The following is a 16,238-nucleotide window of genomic DNA, read 5'->3' on the forward strand; positions in this document are numbered from 1 at the left end:
AGTCTTACCATTTGGTGTTTGATTAAGACTATGTTATTAATGTTAGTAATTGCTTATCTGTTTGGATCAGCCACATTTTATACATGTGTAGGAAACAGAGAGATCTGTACACTTTAGTGACATGGTCCAACAGACTTATGCTGCGCACATGCCTTTGCCTTGTTAAATGTTGCAGAATCTCACCAGGTGGTATTTCTTTATTCAGGAAATCTCTAGACACCTGGGAGTTTGTCAACTTGGAATTGAATGATGAAGCTGCTACAGGTTGCTGTTTTTCTTTTGCTGGTCTTTACCACATTAGAAGCTAGACCAAAACTTTTAGGTAAGTTACCAGCCAAAGCTTTGCATGTCAATATATACTAGGGGTGTGTAACAAACATTTTTTTTGGTTTGATCTGAATCCAGGTATCAGGAATACCATAAAAATCCAGGTCAGATTCTCTAATCCGGTTAAATAAGATGAGAGAACCCCAAATTTATCCAGCCATTATTCCCTATGGGGAAAACTAACCAGGAAGCTGGGGCATTTTTCAAGCAAACACCACCAAATTTGCTGGGAATCTACCGGTTGACTATAGACCCCGCCCCCAAATTTCAGGAAGATTCTGTGGTTCCCTGAACAAGGTGTCCTCAGCCACTCTCCATTGTTTCCTATGGGGAAAACATTTCTAAGGCTTTCCAGAGAAAGAAAAACCTTAAACAAAGGCAACTGCTGGCCAAAAGCCAGTCTCAGTGTAAGTCCAACTCCCAATGCAAGCTGATCCAACAAAGCCCAACAGCACAAAACTACAGCAAGGAAACCAGTCAAACCAGAGAACCCCAAATTTAAGCAAGCGGGAGGACAAGCCCCCAAGTTTAAAAGGAGGATGGTGGCAGCTTGAAGGACTGTTTTAGAACTTGGGGGTGGAGGTGGAATGAGAATCCATGGTCCTTGTAGGGAAAACATACAATACTACATTGTATTTATGTGAAATAGCACGAAGCACTTTGCGCTCATTAATTTAAAATTTTTTAAATATCTTTGGTATTTTATTATTGTTCTTTATATTCACTCTCAGTTGTGGATTTACACCTTTGGTCCAGTCTGATTGTCTGGGAAAGCTTCTTTGTTTGTTGTATAGCCTGCTAATCTGGCCAGTCAGTATCTGGCTTCCTGGATCTGATCTGAGATTGTCTAATTTGACCAGCATAGTCAGATTATGCCACATCAGCATAAATCCTGGTATTTAACTGGTATATGAAAGCTGGATTTCACATCCTTAATACATACTGGTTAAATTGGATGTGTGTTAATTATTGCACATAAATACAGTTTTTACTCATATAATAGTGCTGTCTTGTAAGAAATGGCTCAGAGAGATGCCTTGGTAAATAAACTGAGACTGCAGACTTTTCTGGTACTTCCGATTGACATAGATATGTACTTGGTAGTTTCTGCTTCAAAGATGTCTTGTTTAATTCCTTATGCTTTGTTTCAGCAATGTTTCATCTCTATGTTCAGATTTATGCTGTTTTTCAGATTTTTATAATCCACACACAGTTGTATTTGTTCAGTGAATGTCCTCGCTGTTGATCTTAATGACTTGCACTGCGTAATCTGCCTTGGGTCTCAGTGAGAAAGGTGGACTATAAATAAACAAATAAAATATGGAAGTAGGTGGTTTTTATGGTATGTTGGTCTCAAGTCACATAGGGCTTTAAAGGTCAATACTAACACCTTGAATTGGGCCCGGAAGCAAATAGGGAGCTAGGGTAGATGGGAAAAGACAGGAGTGATATGATCCCTATGACCTACTTCAGTCAACATGCTGAGAGCAGCAATCCTGTCCCAGCTGTAGCTTCAAGACAGTTTTAAAGGCAAACGCATGTAGAGCAGATTGTAATAATCTAATCTAGATGTTACCAGGGTATGCACTACAGTGACAAGATCTTTACTGTCCAGGAACAGCTAAAGCTGGCAAAAAAAATACCACAGCCATTTGTTTATCCAACAGTAGGCCACAGCAAAATGGTGCCTCCCAGTCCCAATGCTGAAAGGCAGCCCAGAAGGATATCATGACTAATGATATCAAAAACTGCCAGGAGGTCTAGGAGAATTAATAGAGTCATGCCCCACCCCCCTGTCCATCTCCCAGCACAGGTCATCCACCAGGGGGACCAAGTCCTGTAACTGGGCCTGAAACCAGGTTGGGAAAGATGCAAACAACTTGTTTTGTTCAGGAATCTCTGAAGTTGCCCGACTACCACACTGACTTGTTCACGAGTGAAAAGAGCCAGGGACTTGACCCAGGATTAAAAATGATTAAACCAGGTCTTTACATCTTCCTCTTCCAGGAGCAAAGTGTAAGACAGGCCCACTGGACATTGTCTTTGTGATTGACAGCTCACGCAGTGTTCGTCCCTTTGAATTCGAAACTATGCGGCGCTTCATGATTGACATCATTCACAACCTGGAGATAGGGTTCAATGCCACAAGAGTTGGAGTGATCCAGTATTCTAGCCAGGTTCAGAACGTCTTCTCCCTCAAGTCTTTCTTCAGCCGGGCTGATATGGAGAAAGCCATCAACAGTATTGTCCCGTTGGCCCAAGGCACCATGACGGGGCTGGCCATCCAGTATGCCATGAACGTGGCCTTTACCACACAGGAGGGAGCACGGCCACTGCACAAGAAGATCCCTCGTGTGGCTGTGATTGTAACAGATGGGCGGCCCCAAGACCGCGTAACAGATGTGGCTGCTCAGGCCCGAGCAGCTGGCATTGAAATCTATGCCGTGGGTGTGCAGCGGGCAGACATGAACTCCTTGCGAGCCATGGCCTCTCCCCCACTGGAGGAGCATGTGTTCTTGGTGGAGTCTTTTGACCTCATTCAACAATTTGGCAAGCAGTTCCAAGATAAGTTGTGTGGTGAGTGTTGCCTGCTCAGACATTTCAGTGGACTTCCAATATAAGATCAGATTGTGCAGAGAAAGATGGAACGACATAAGGGGGAGACCAACATCACTATCTGTTCCTGCTCTTTTCTTGCACAGTCTCTTCTCTAATTTTTTAAAAAATCATTTCCTGTTTTTCTTTTCCACTTGCTTGATCATATTTTCATTTCCATTATTACATATTTCCTCCTAAGACATCATTTCATTAAAATGATGTCTAGACAGTGTCCTCTAGTTTTATGCAGCTTGCCCAGTGTTAAGTAGGAACTGGAATGGGAAGTACGTGCCAGAGGAGCTGCTGTCTTTTGGTGCGGCCATTACTAATCTTGTGTTGTGATACTTGCATTATCCATTCTGTTCCTACTAGTCCATGTATTTGAAGACCTTTGAAAACTTAAAGTTACTATATAAATGCTAATATATTAGTATTGTCTTTATTAAAGGGTGGTGGCCTGACATGGTATAGCCCAATTTCATCAGATCTCGAAGCTAAGCTAATGCTTAAATGGGAGACCACCAAGGAAAATTGGGTTGCTCTGCAGAGAAAGGCAGTGGCAGGCCTCTCTGCTCCTCACTTGCCTTGAAAACCCCTTGCTGGGGTCGCCATAAATTGTTTGCAACTTGATGATGCACACATACATAATCTACTTGAATTCTGGCACCTGAATTTCAGTTGAGGGAGAGGGTGCCAGAATGGCCTTCTCATAAACAAGCAAAAGGGGCAGAAATTGCTGCAACCTGAAGATGAGGAGACTGGAAAACCTGGAATGATGTGCCTTCACATGTAACATCAGGGTTGCATGCAAGAAACCTATTTAAGGGGTCAATGTCTGCCCCATTCCCTTTTTGCATGCTCGCTTTGCAGTTTAAACCAGGGTCCAGTTGTGCATAAGCTGAATAATTTACAAACAAATATGAGAATTACTTAATACCCGCATTTCAAAAAAACATATATCCATGAAGCATGTAACTTCCTCATCCCCCACCACTAAAACTCAAAATGCTACTCCTAGGGAACAGTGTGGGGGGGGGGGTACCAGAGGTGTGCACAGGAAGGAGCAGTTGATGAAAATCATTCTCCTTTCCATCTATGGAAATCCTTTGTGAGATTTAACTTAATGTATGGTTATTTATTTATGTATTTACTTTTTCCTTTGCTTCTGGCAATGCCTACCTTTTAAAACATTTTTGTGTCGTCTCTACATATCTGTTTGTTGTAACTTTATTAAATATTTTAATTTTGTTTCTAATGGTGGATCAACTGCTCTAGGGACAGGAGGTAAGATTTCTTGGTCACTTTATGGGTACTAGCCAATCTGCACTGGACTTAGCTAGCTTATGCTCTCAGTTTGGAGAAGCAATTTTTTTTTAGTGCTTGACTGTGGAAAAGAGGCAGTACTGAGCAAAAGAGACACTTTTGGTCTCACTCACAAATTGATCTCAGTGTTCTAAAAATGTTACACTTTTATTTACTCTGATAATCTGTTTTCGTGTATCGCGCTGATGAATTCCTGTTTACAGTTGCCAACTTGCATCTTGCAGGTGTTGATATGTGCACGGAATTGGACCATGGCTGCCAACATACTTGTGTCAGCATCCCTAGCTCTTTTTATTGTCAGTGCAACTCAGGATACAAACTCAATGCTGATGGAAAGACATGCTCCAGTAAGTATACCAATTTCCTAACTTAAAGGATAGTGTCAGTGTCACAACTCCCTTTCTATCATGTAGTTAGATTTTGTGCCTTAAATCCTCTTGTTCTTACATCCTCTGGGTAGATAATGCTGCCACCAGGAATTAAACTAGTTAATTTAATTTTTCCCTGAATAATGTGCCCAGGAGTTAGGCTTCTTCATGGGACTATGTGGCCCTGAAGACACAACTGGGATATATAGAAATCACATATACTCTGGGGTGGGGAACCCCCCCCCCCCAATAAACTTTTATTATTACATTTATTTATTTATTTATTTATTCAATTTATATACCGCCCATCCCAGGGGCTCTGGGCATGAAGCATATTGAAGCATATTGGTTTCACACTATTTCTTAAGCTTGATGGTTTCAAAGATAGTTATATGTTCTTAAAGTTTCTTTACATAGGCTCAGTCACACAAAGTAATTTTCCACACAGGTCTTTTTTAAGAGAATAAACCCCACACAGACTTAGATTCATTCAAGCCTTTCTACATAGCTTGCACAAACCAGATAGATTAATCTTTCACTCAGATATACACAGACTTTCTCTTTCAGGTGCACACACAGTTTGCCTTACTCAGACAGACTGAATACTTTCTCTCAGAAACACACAGTTCAGGCTTCACACGGATTGCCTGACTGAACTAGAATGAGAATCTTTTCAGGTTTCCACACAGGTTGCCTGCTTTGCCCAGACTGAATACTTTTTCCTCTGCTCAGTAACTAAAAAAGCCTACAGTTTACTCTGCCCCTAGAGCACTGCTACTATCCAATCAGATTTCACTCCACTCACACCTCTCAACTCCGCCTATACTCTCAGTCATCAACCAATCATCTCACTCACTCATCCCGCTTTTTCAAACCCCATTCTTCTGTAACACACAAAGCATTTAAAGAAACACACACACACACTTAAAATCATACAGTCAGTCAGCCATGAATCTGGCATGCACAAACAATAATGATCATTGTTCCTGAGCCTAATTTACAATAAAATTGCACATAGATTGGCTTCAAGTTTACTACGTTTATGTTGCAGAGTGGGGAACGACACCCAAGAATCAACAATGTAGTATTATGTAATTTTGTTATATAATTTTGGCCCATGTAGAACTACTGCTGGTAACAAAAACAGTACGGACCATTCTAGATCATGCTGTGCAGATATCCCTGTGCCAAAGGAGGCCCAGAAATGGAAGTGCATATCCAGGTGAACAAAACACACCAAAAAAGCCTAAACTGAAACCCTAGGTGCGAAGCCCTGTCATGATGTTTCAGGCTTTCCTTCTTCACTCCCTGCCAAAATATAGGACACAGTTAAGGGTCTTTTCTTCATATATTATGGGTTGTTTAGGCACACCCTTGTAAGTGTACAGCTATGTGAAGTAGCATTGGAGAGCACCTGATTTATACAGGTAAACTTGTCAGAGAACTGAGCCAGACTTTGGCTTTCTATCAAGTACGAATATCTGCGCCTGAGTTCCTTATATGTAATGGCAGGAATAAGTTATACAAGACTTACCTTGTTGCCTTGGTTTGAGGCTCATACTACATGATTTTCCCCCCTGTAGTCATTGATGCCTGTGCTGATGGGAGACACGGCTGTGAGCATCTGTGTGTCAGTTCTCTCGGCTCTTACACCTGTCGCTGCCGGACAGGCTACTACCTCAACCAGGACAAAAAGACATGTACCAGTAAGTTACTTCAGCCTGTTTTCTAATTTCTGCACTGGTTGTCCGGTTTATCTTTGTTCCATGGGGTCAGCCACTACTGAGAATGCACAGGTAGAATCACTTTTAATCATATTAGAAGTCCCTCTCTTTGCATTATTTCTTTCCATTGCTTTCAGCCATTACATTCGAGCACCAGTTCCAATGAGTTCAGTAGCACCTTAAAGACCAACACGAGTTTCCAGAGAGAGCCAGTTATCCACATCATCTCAAGAATAGATATTAAGGATCATTTATTTACTTACTAATTTATTAAGGTTGATATCATACAACCTGTCAGCAACAGGACTGTCAAGGCAATGCACAAGGTAAAATGGCACAATAATCACCAAAACAATCAAAACCCATAAAAGCAGCAGCAATCATTTAAAAAGAAACAACAGTGCAACTGATCAGAAGTTATAAAATGCAAAAATTAAATTTAACAGCAGATATGAAACCAAATGGATTAATGAGAGAATACATGCCAGACAATCCAACAAATAATAACAAAATGGCATGTTACAGAACTCTTTCTTTGAGGGATTGGTGAAAAGGGACAGTGTGTCATTTGGCAATAGGAACAGTTTGTCTAAATTCAGCCCCAGTCCTGAAAGTAAGGAAAATTCACATGCACTTTTGAATTGTGGTGCTGGTTGGTGTGGTATAGTTGCTAAAAGCCTGATTTCCTTCAAACAGGAACTTCATGTCTTCAGATGTTTTAGGTCCTTGAAATGGGGAAATGGGTAAACTTGGCAACAGGCATCTAGAAACGAGTGACACAGGACATACCAGAACTTTGGTGTACAGCGAGAATCAGCAAGACATACTTGTTTCTGGATGTAAAATCTATTAACAGGACAAGAACAGACTTATGTGGGGTTTTAATAACTCTTAGGATGTTTTATGTTTCCATTGTGTTTTATATTGTAAGCTGCCTAGAAGTGCAGCATAAAAATTATCACAATATATAAATAGTGCACCTTTTGAGGGCATGGAATCCAGTATATGAGAAAATTTAAGAGGTGCAAACATGCACCTGCTGCATTGTGAATCACTGTGTGTGGAAGCACCAGGCAACCCAAATCATTCAATAACAGAGATATTTTTCTCCCATCCCCTGACCAAAACTCTGATGTGATAATCTTGAGATGGAGATAGGAAACCATCCCTGAAAGAATCTGCATAGTATCTTTCTAGGTATCTGTTGATTTTACCCATCCTCCTAGAGATCAGAGCGATATACATAGTTTTCTCCTCCTCTGTTTTTTCCCCTCTCACAACAACCCAGGTTCTGCTAGCTGGAGGTTGCTAACGTAACAATCCTGAGTAGGTGAGGGAAAGTTGGGCCAAAGATGCTTGCAGCTAATTGGAGCTAGCTTAGGTGAGGCAGAGCTACAAATCACGGAAAGGGCTCTGACCCTAAGGAAAAGGCCTGAGACTGCCTTTAAAGGGATAAAACATCCCTACTAGCTGGAAGACATAAATAAAATAAACTTATCTGAGCCATTGCTGAGAGTGGGCTTGGGGAGGCACTCAGTTGAGAGCAACTCTACTGCCTCAGGCTTGATCAGGACGGATGTAGTTGTAATCCTGACAGAAGGCTATATAAGGCCACTGTAACAGAAGCTAGACAATGAGATTAGGAAAAAGGAACAAACAAGTCTGAGAGGATGTCAGCCTAAACTGGAGGACTATCAAATGTAGTGGTAGGATACAGGGCAACAGACTCATGGCCATAATTGAATCTACCTTGAATTCTTGGCATAAAATGTTCACAGCATGTTAGTGTACAGAATAGCAAAAAGGTAGGTTTCATATTAGAGCAAAACATTTTAAAAGTATCATTCACAATTTATGCTTGCTGCTTACAAAAATCGGGATCTAAGAAAAAAGGAAATGTGTTATTGGAGGGAAGGGCAAAAGGTCCTGGAAAAAGCTTGTGCTTAGGCTACACTGTGTTAGTGAACGGTTACCCATGAGGTGCGATAATCTTTTTTCAAACGTGACCTTAACAGCATTGTTTTTGGGTCTCTTGCTTTCTCAGTGATCAATTACTGCAACTTTGGTAACCACAGTTGCCAGCATGAATGTGTCAGCATCCTGAATGGGTTCTATTGCCGCTGTCGTGATGGCTACACTCTCCAGTCTGATGGCAAGGCGTGTCAGGGTAAGTGACAGCTGTGACAAAGTGACACATATGCAGCAGTGACAAAGAAAAAACTGATGGGCCAGAATTCTGATGCTGAGTAACAGCTAGGCTTGCTAGATCAAAACAAGAGTGTAGTTGAGTTTCATTGTACACTAGACCTCACCTGCTCACCCCACTCATCAACCCCATAGCTTTCGGCTCTTGCATTATTGTTTTATAGGGGCTCTCCCCCTGCATGCTCAGTGGGCTACCCCCTTCAACATGATGTGCTCTGTAGGGTTGGTGAGACTACATATGTGATTTGTGTTTCAGCCAGTGACCTCTGCAATACCATTGAGCATGGATGTGAGTTTAAATGTGTCAGTACCGCAGGCTCTTACCACTGTGTTTGCCCAGAGGGTCAACGGCTCCAGGCAGATAAGAAGACATGTAACAGTGAGTATCAAAGGATGTGCGTATTATAGAATGCCCAGGAACATGGCTTTGTAATGAACCCCAAACTGTTGTCAGTCAAAGCATCTCATGAAACCCTGCCTATATCCCTGATATCTGGAAATCATTTTGACCTGCTATCACCAATATCTGAGGAAGAGGAGGGAGGATTTGGGAGACAATTTTCAGACTTGTGGAGCAGAGATTCTCAAAGCTAGGCAATACCACTTGAGAATTTGATGCTGTTGTCCTGTTCTTCACCATGTCCGTCTATGCTTTGCTTTGGAGGCAAGGCCAATGCTATCCCCATTCACCTCTTCTTTCTCCTTGGCTTATAGAGTGCAAAACTGGGCATGTTGATTTGGTGCTGGTAATCGATGGTTCCAAGAGTGTCCGGCCTCAGAACTTTGAGCTAGTGAAGCAGTTTGTGAATCAGATCGTGGACTTCCTGGATGTCTCCTCTCATGGCACTCGAGTGGGGCTGGTCCAGTACTCCAGCCGTGTGCGCACTGAATTCCCACTCAACAAATACACAACTGCAGAAGATGTCAAGAAGGCAGTGCAGAGAGTACAGTACATGGAGAAGGGAACCATGACTGGGCTCGCCCTCAAGCACATGTTGGAGCACAGCTTCTCTGATGCAGAAGGGGCTAGACCTCTCTCCCAGAACATCCCCAGGATTGGCCTGGTCTTCACTGATGGACGCTCTCAAGATGATATCACCGAGTGGGCCAAAAGAGCAAAGGAATCAGGTGAGGATTCATAGAAAGATTGGAGGAGCAGGGAGTGAATATATGTGCATATTGCGGAGCCTTATCCATGACTCTGCACCTCAGCCAGTGGCTGATCTCTGCCATTTCCCTTGCAAACTAGGCCACAAAGGTTATTAGCTTGTCAGCCCCACATGCATCTTTGTAAGCCATTTGTGGCAAATGGGGGGAGGGGGGATAAATGAACCAATTGTTGTTAAAAGCTCTCTGCTTGATGTGGAGGTAATTTTTACTTGCCAAAGATGATTAGGCCAGTGACTATTTACAAGCCTGGTATAAATGCAGATTTTAAAAAAACTTATTAGCACAACTCAAGCATTTAAAAATATTAATGTAGAGACTGTTCATGCTAATGAAAGCATAGTCATCCAGCCAGAATTAAAGCTAAGTACTTTAAATGCTGCAATGGCCCAACGCTCAACGATCTAACTAAATTATTTGCCAATTGTTGCCCTCAGAAATCATATCAGACTTGAAAAAAATACCTTTAGAGTGGCTTGAATGGAACTCCCCACCCAATCTGTTTAGTCTCAAACGTGAATAGGGCATTTCTCTGATATATGCTTGTGACCAGTTCCATTTCTCCAAACAGCTCCTCCTTGGAATTACATCTTTTAGGGAAGTACAATCAGTGTCAGCTTATTCAAGGACATACGAAGTCCACACCTGAAAGCTGTGACATTTGCTGTGAAATTTGTAGCAAGCAGATTCAGCAAATGAACATTCCATGTTTGGCAGCCATAATCACTTATGAACCAAGCCTCAGATCTGTTCGGCTCACCACTGTTCGGGCTGAGCAGCTATTGGATGTCTTTGTGGCTACACAGTAATTGTGGTAGTGGAATTTTGTTTCCTTGTGGTGGTAGAGTTTTGTTTCTGTGCCTTGCAGGTGATTTTGCATCTGCACAGTAGGTGAAATCAGCTCTCCCCCAGGGTCATGGATGGTTGGATCAGGTGTTAAATGACACAGCAGCGGGAATATACTTCCTATGTGTCTGTGGAAAAATAACCCCTATAACATGGTCTTAAACAAGTAGCAAATGGTTAAACTTTCTTTTTTTTAAATAGTGTTTATAATCTCTGGTTGATTGATTTGCTCACTGTTTATTCATGTGCAGTGATAACAGATCTGTGAGGGAGAAGGAAACTAGAAACCTCATCAGGCGGTATGAGCACGTGCATGTGTGAAACACTGCCAGTTGTGCTGCTAGATTATGTGAAAAGTCACATAACAAACAGTCTCAAACTGACATGTGACTCGTGAAAAATTATCTCCCTGTTTGCAATGAGTGAACAGCTGGAGTTTAAGCATCTCTAGTTTTTCCTTGCATAGAGGGCATACTCACAACCTGACAGTAGTGCATTATGCAGGACCAGAGCCAGTGTATGCAGTGTGTTTATGCCTAATCCCTCTCCATGTACATTGAAATCAGTGGATGTTATTTAAAGAGGGTTAGTGTCTGCCTTAAAGGATGTTGACTGTCCAGAACGCCTCCATTGTTGGCAAGTGAAGCAAAAATTAGCTAGAGCATGCCAGCCCAATGAGCCATCTCAGTGTTTCTGGACAGTGTCAGGAATGTATGGCTAATTAGTGAATTCTCTGGTTTCCTCCTGTTATTACCAGAGGGAAAATGCATAGACTCTCAGATTACAGTGCCTAGAAAAATATGAGGCCACTATGCTGCTTTCTAGCCAGTTATGGAACTCCTAGAGATGAGGATACATGATGGTAAAAGCAGCCTTTATGATCTCATCCCAGAAAAATAGAAGCAGCTTGTGTTTTTCAGTTAAATATGAAACAAAGAAAGGAGGAGGGGATAATCCTTTGCCAGTGTAATCTTTGGAATTTCTTGCTTAATTATCAGCTAAACTGTGTTCTTTTGTTATTCAATCATCTGGATCCAGATCAAACTGGATGATCTTTCATATCACACCTGAATAAGTAGGTAAGGTCCAGTTTGTAAGGTGTGATATGAAAAATGGACCAGATCAAAGGGGAGATGTTGCTTTATCATGCATTGTCCGTTCTACAGCAATCTCTTCTCTTGTATCATTCCAATTAATTGCCTAGATTAAGAATAGGTACTTGGGGGCTCTATTCAGAGACTTTGGGTACAGACAAATGCATATCAAACCACGCTCACTACTGCTCCCTCCACATCTTTGCTACACAGGTGATGAATGTGCAGGCTAGCAAGTTGAATACCAATTCACTAGTCAGTCTTTCTCCTACTCTTGTATTTCAGGCAGGCCATTCACCTTTTTTTAATTGTTAATGTGCTAGATATGCATTTAGACATTATACACCATCATACCCTTCTCAACATTTTTTTTTTAAAAATAGGTTTTTAAAAAGTTGAGAAATTGCCTAAGAAATGTATGTTAGTGGGTCTGCCTGCTATTGTAGGCAATCTCTACTGTGCTCAGCCAGAACTGTTTTTTCCTAACCTCAGTCCTGCCAAGAAGTTGTACATGGGAAAGTGACTGAGCGCACTTCTATAGCAGTTTGACTGCTGAACTGTATACCGGGAGATCCTTTATGAGAGAGTAGTTAACTGAGGGGGAATTCCATCTATACATCTGTTCCTATTCATATTGAGGAAGGAGGTAAAGGGCTATGGTTATGGTAGAGCCAATATTGTTGGCTCTTAGTTCTTGTTTGAATCAAAATTTGACTTCTGTTAAAAATTAGGGGCTTAGATGTTCCAATTCAGGATGGATTCTCCTAAACCAGCATTTAGGAGCACCAGAATGATTCCTAGAGCCTTCATTGACGTTTTTGTGATTGCTACCTATATTTCAAGCTTTGCTGTCAGGATCATCCTGCAATATATATGAATATGTCTGTCTGTATGTGCCATCAAGTTTGCAACTGACTTACGATGACCCTAGCAAGGGGCTTTCAAGGCAAGTGAGAAGCAGAGGGTGGTTGCCATTGCTTTCCTCTCTAGAGTCTTCCTTGGTGGTCCTCCATCCCACCCTGCTTAGCTTCTGAGATCAGACAAGTTCAGGCTATACCATGCTGCCTTCCCTCCCAAAGTGTGTGAATACCATTCAGAATATTGGAATGCTACAAAAGTCCAAACAGCATTGCTGACTAGACTCCCCCATTCTGCAGAAATCTAAATTTTGGTTTATTGTGTCTTGCTGGCTCTGCAGGAATTGTCATGTTTGCCGTTGGTGTTGGCAAAGCTGTTGAGAGTGAACTGAGAGCAATTGCCTCTGAGCCAGTGGATCAGCACTTCTCATATTCGGCAGATTTCAACACTATGACTCATATTGTTGACAATCTAAAACTCAACATTTGTCCTGGTAAGTGAATGGCAGGTTCTGGGCTTGTGTTTCAAGATTGCACAAAGTGTTCTAACAAATCCCTTCATGTATAAGTTGTTTAGTCTGTACTTAATACTCTTAACACTTAAGCTGCCCACGTCCAGATTTTTTAGCTCTAAACTTGGTATCCTCCTACAAGAAGATGCTAATATTACTGTGGTGTCCTTTATCACTATGAAAAAGATATAGAAGGCAAAGTCAGTAAGGTGCAATAGAAAACTGCCCATGCATTTTGCATATCCTGTTCAGGGAACTTACTTAGTAACTAATTGAGCATATATAATGTCTCCTTCTTATAAGACATGGCAGAACATAAACGTTGCCTTATTATATGGACCATTATGTGAATCAACATTTTTGCAGTATTTTCTAATTTTGGCTTCTACCCGCCTTTCTTCTCCAGTTTTCTCTATCTTTTTAAAATTGAATATTGAATCTGATTGAGCTCATGTCTACCTACTCAGGCAAATATCTAGATTCTTATTTTATTTATTTAGATATTTAGAAAGTGTTTCCCATGGAGAGCTAACGATCTTCCAATATAGGCTGATCTTGAATTAGTTTGACTCTTTGTAGGCACTGCACAGAGGTGAACTGCAAAGAAAAGTTTGCCTCATATCAGCTCAGAGAAGGTTTTCCATGGAGTCATGGTCCTCTAATGATGTTGGGAAATGATGGAGGACTATTGCTCATCTTTGTAATGGACTTTTATGATATTTCAGAGGAAGGCAAAGGGGAAACTGAATTCCGTAACCCATGTGAATGTGAGGCCCTTGTACAGTTCCAGTCAAACACTCTTGCAATCTTGGAAGACCTCACTGAAAAACATATCCTTTTTGATGTAACCTGCATAAAACATGGAATGCAGGAGTCTGACTAAACAGGAATGTTTCTAAGATTCATGTTTGTTTGGATTTGGATTTTTTATTTTGAGAAGCCTGGGGATATGACACGAAGGATTGGACGTAAAAAAGCCAAATGTGTGGTGAACTGTTCAGAATCGGACAATTAGAAGTGTACGAAGCTTGGGCTGAGTTGCATCCAAGCAGAGCAAGTGTTTTTGATTTTACACACCACAGGGTGGTGCTCTAACAGGCAGACAGGAAAGTTTGGGAAGACAATGCCTGCCACTTGAGTATCTGCAGAGTGAAATTGTGAACAGCCTCCCTTCCTTCCCCTCCTCTGATTTCTCTTTTGATCAAAAAGGAATTGATTTGAATGAGACTCCGTATTCCTAAAAGAGGAGAAGAAAAATATTGTTCTTCTTCAGGAAGAAATTGGGTAAAGAGGAATTAAGAGATTTTTTTTAACAGCATTAAAAGGAGCTATGCTTCAGTGGCTCCCTTGTGGTAAACTTAATACAAGAAGAGGCCCTAATTTGTAAGTCTGAAGGAAATCTTCAACTGGTACCAAAGGAAGCATGATAAAAGGGTCAAAGTTCCACAGAAAGTAGGTTTCTCCAGAGAAAGGGAAGATGTTGTTAATTTAATTTAATATATTAGATTTCTTACCCGCCCTCCCCACAGTGGGCTCAAAGCGAGTCACAACAGTAATAATATTACAATAATATTAAAATGACAATACCCAATACCCAATAGTAAGAGTAAAATAAACAAACACAGTATAAAAGTTAAAAACCACACAACCAAGAGGTGGCATTTTGATGTTGACAGACAATACCACCCCTTCAATAATCATAGGGGTAGGGCAGGCAGATGGCAAAAGTATCTTAACTAAACAGGTGGACCAAAGGCCACAGCAGAGAGGCCAACCAGGCACTTCGTCCATGACTCTGCCACAACCATCGGCCTGGTGGAACACCTCCTACAGCCCTAGCGGAACTGTAAGAAGTCCCCGCATGGCCCTAGTCTCGACAGAGAGACAGGCCCTGGCCCTGTTCCAAGCTAGGTGAACATCCTTGGGGCCAGGGATCACCAGAAGATATTTGTCAGATGAACGACAATGTGCTTGTTAATCATCCAAGTACCATTTTCCCTATATTCCATTGTGCTGGCACTTATCTAAAGCTGTGGCTTTCAGTTCCCTTTCCATGTGCAGTAAATGTTTGATAATATTGATTTCCTTAATGAATCTACTCTCTCAGATGACTACCAGACTTGAGCAGCTGGAAAACCAGATTGCTGGCAAAAAGTGATCACGACAGACATCCTCTCAAGATTTGGAGCTCAGACATGTCATGTAGCTCATTGTTGGCATTCCTAGACCTGTTGTAAATGGCTGTCTGTTCTTATTTCGCAGGATCCAGTGGGGGAAGGGAAACCTCTCCCTTCTTCCTGGGTTAAAAAACAGAACAACGCCTTATGACGGAATAATCTTCTCCTTTGCCCGAAACGGGCAGTTGGGCTATGCTGTGGGTTTAGCTCAAACAAGTGGACATTTTAGAGAATCAAGATGGGTGGGGCCTACAGCATCTTCAAGAGCTGTTGGAAACAGTTGACATTCATGGATTCTGTCCTGAAACTTCATGACAAATCCAAGAACACCAAAGAAAGAAATGCCTTGCTAGAAAAGAGAGTTTCTGTTCAGTTCTGTGTTGGTCCCTGAAAGGAGGGACAACAGCAGGCTTCTCACGTTCTTAGGAAGAAGATCAATACTCCTCTCTCCTTTGTTATCCTTCACTGTGAGTGGCAGTGCCTGCAGCATCTTTAGCTTTTTTGCTTCAGTTTTACATAAATTCAGTATGGATTTTAAATGGAAATATAATTTAAACGATATCTAGAATAAGATGCTCCCAATCCCCCCCCCAAAATGAACTGCAAAATTTCTGATGGGAAACTTTCTCCCCAACTCTGGCCTTACTTTAACACTATTGATGGAGAATTTGTCATTTATTCTCTTATTTTTATCAAATAATTTTTTAAAGAAAATTCTATATATGTGTGTTTGTATATATCTTTCTTTCTGAAAGCTGGGCAGTCGTATTTTTAAAACAAACATCTTTTTTATTGTATGTAAATTTTTTATCTCAAATAAACCCACTGAAGATTTCTAAAATGCTTCTCTTTCCAGTATGGACCTTGAAAAATGATACTGATTGTATTTATTTATAGTATGCCTTTCTCATCAGGACTTAAGGAGGACTACATAGTGTCAGTCAATATGATCAATGAGATGGGACATCCAATGAACAATGCAATCAGGTTTGGATTGCAGAAATCTGAAAACAAGCAGGAATCTATAACAGATCTGTAAC

General features: G+C 41.3%; 1 protein-coding gene across 1 annotated transcript; it reads left to right on the forward strand.

Annotated features, from left to right (window-relative positions):
• Positions 1 to 235: 235 nt before the first annotated feature.
• Positions 236 to 16,033, forward strand: MATN4 (matrilin 4). Its single transcript, XM_054980759.1, has 10 exons — positions 236 to 322; positions 2,335 to 2,904; positions 4,473 to 4,595; positions 6,200 to 6,322; positions 8,385 to 8,507; positions 8,802 to 8,924; positions 9,260 to 9,673; positions 12,851 to 13,003; positions 13,747 to 13,849; positions 15,119 to 16,033. The coding sequence occupies exons 1-10, from the start codon at positions 247 to 249 to the stop codon at positions 15,177 to 15,179; spliced, it is 1,869 nt and encodes a 622-aa protein (XP_054836734.1). The 5' UTR covers positions 236 to 246; the 3' UTR covers positions 15,180 to 16,033.
• The last annotated feature ends 205 nt before the right edge of the window (positions 16,034 to 16,238 follow it).

The sequence above is a fragment of the Eublepharis macularius genome, chromosome 5 (genome assembly GCF_028583425.1).
Source record: "Eublepharis macularius isolate TG4126 chromosome 5, MPM_Emac_v1.0, whole genome shotgun sequence".
NCBI classification, from domain to species: Eukaryota; Metazoa; Chordata; class Lepidosauria; order Squamata; family Eublepharidae; genus Eublepharis; species Eublepharis macularius.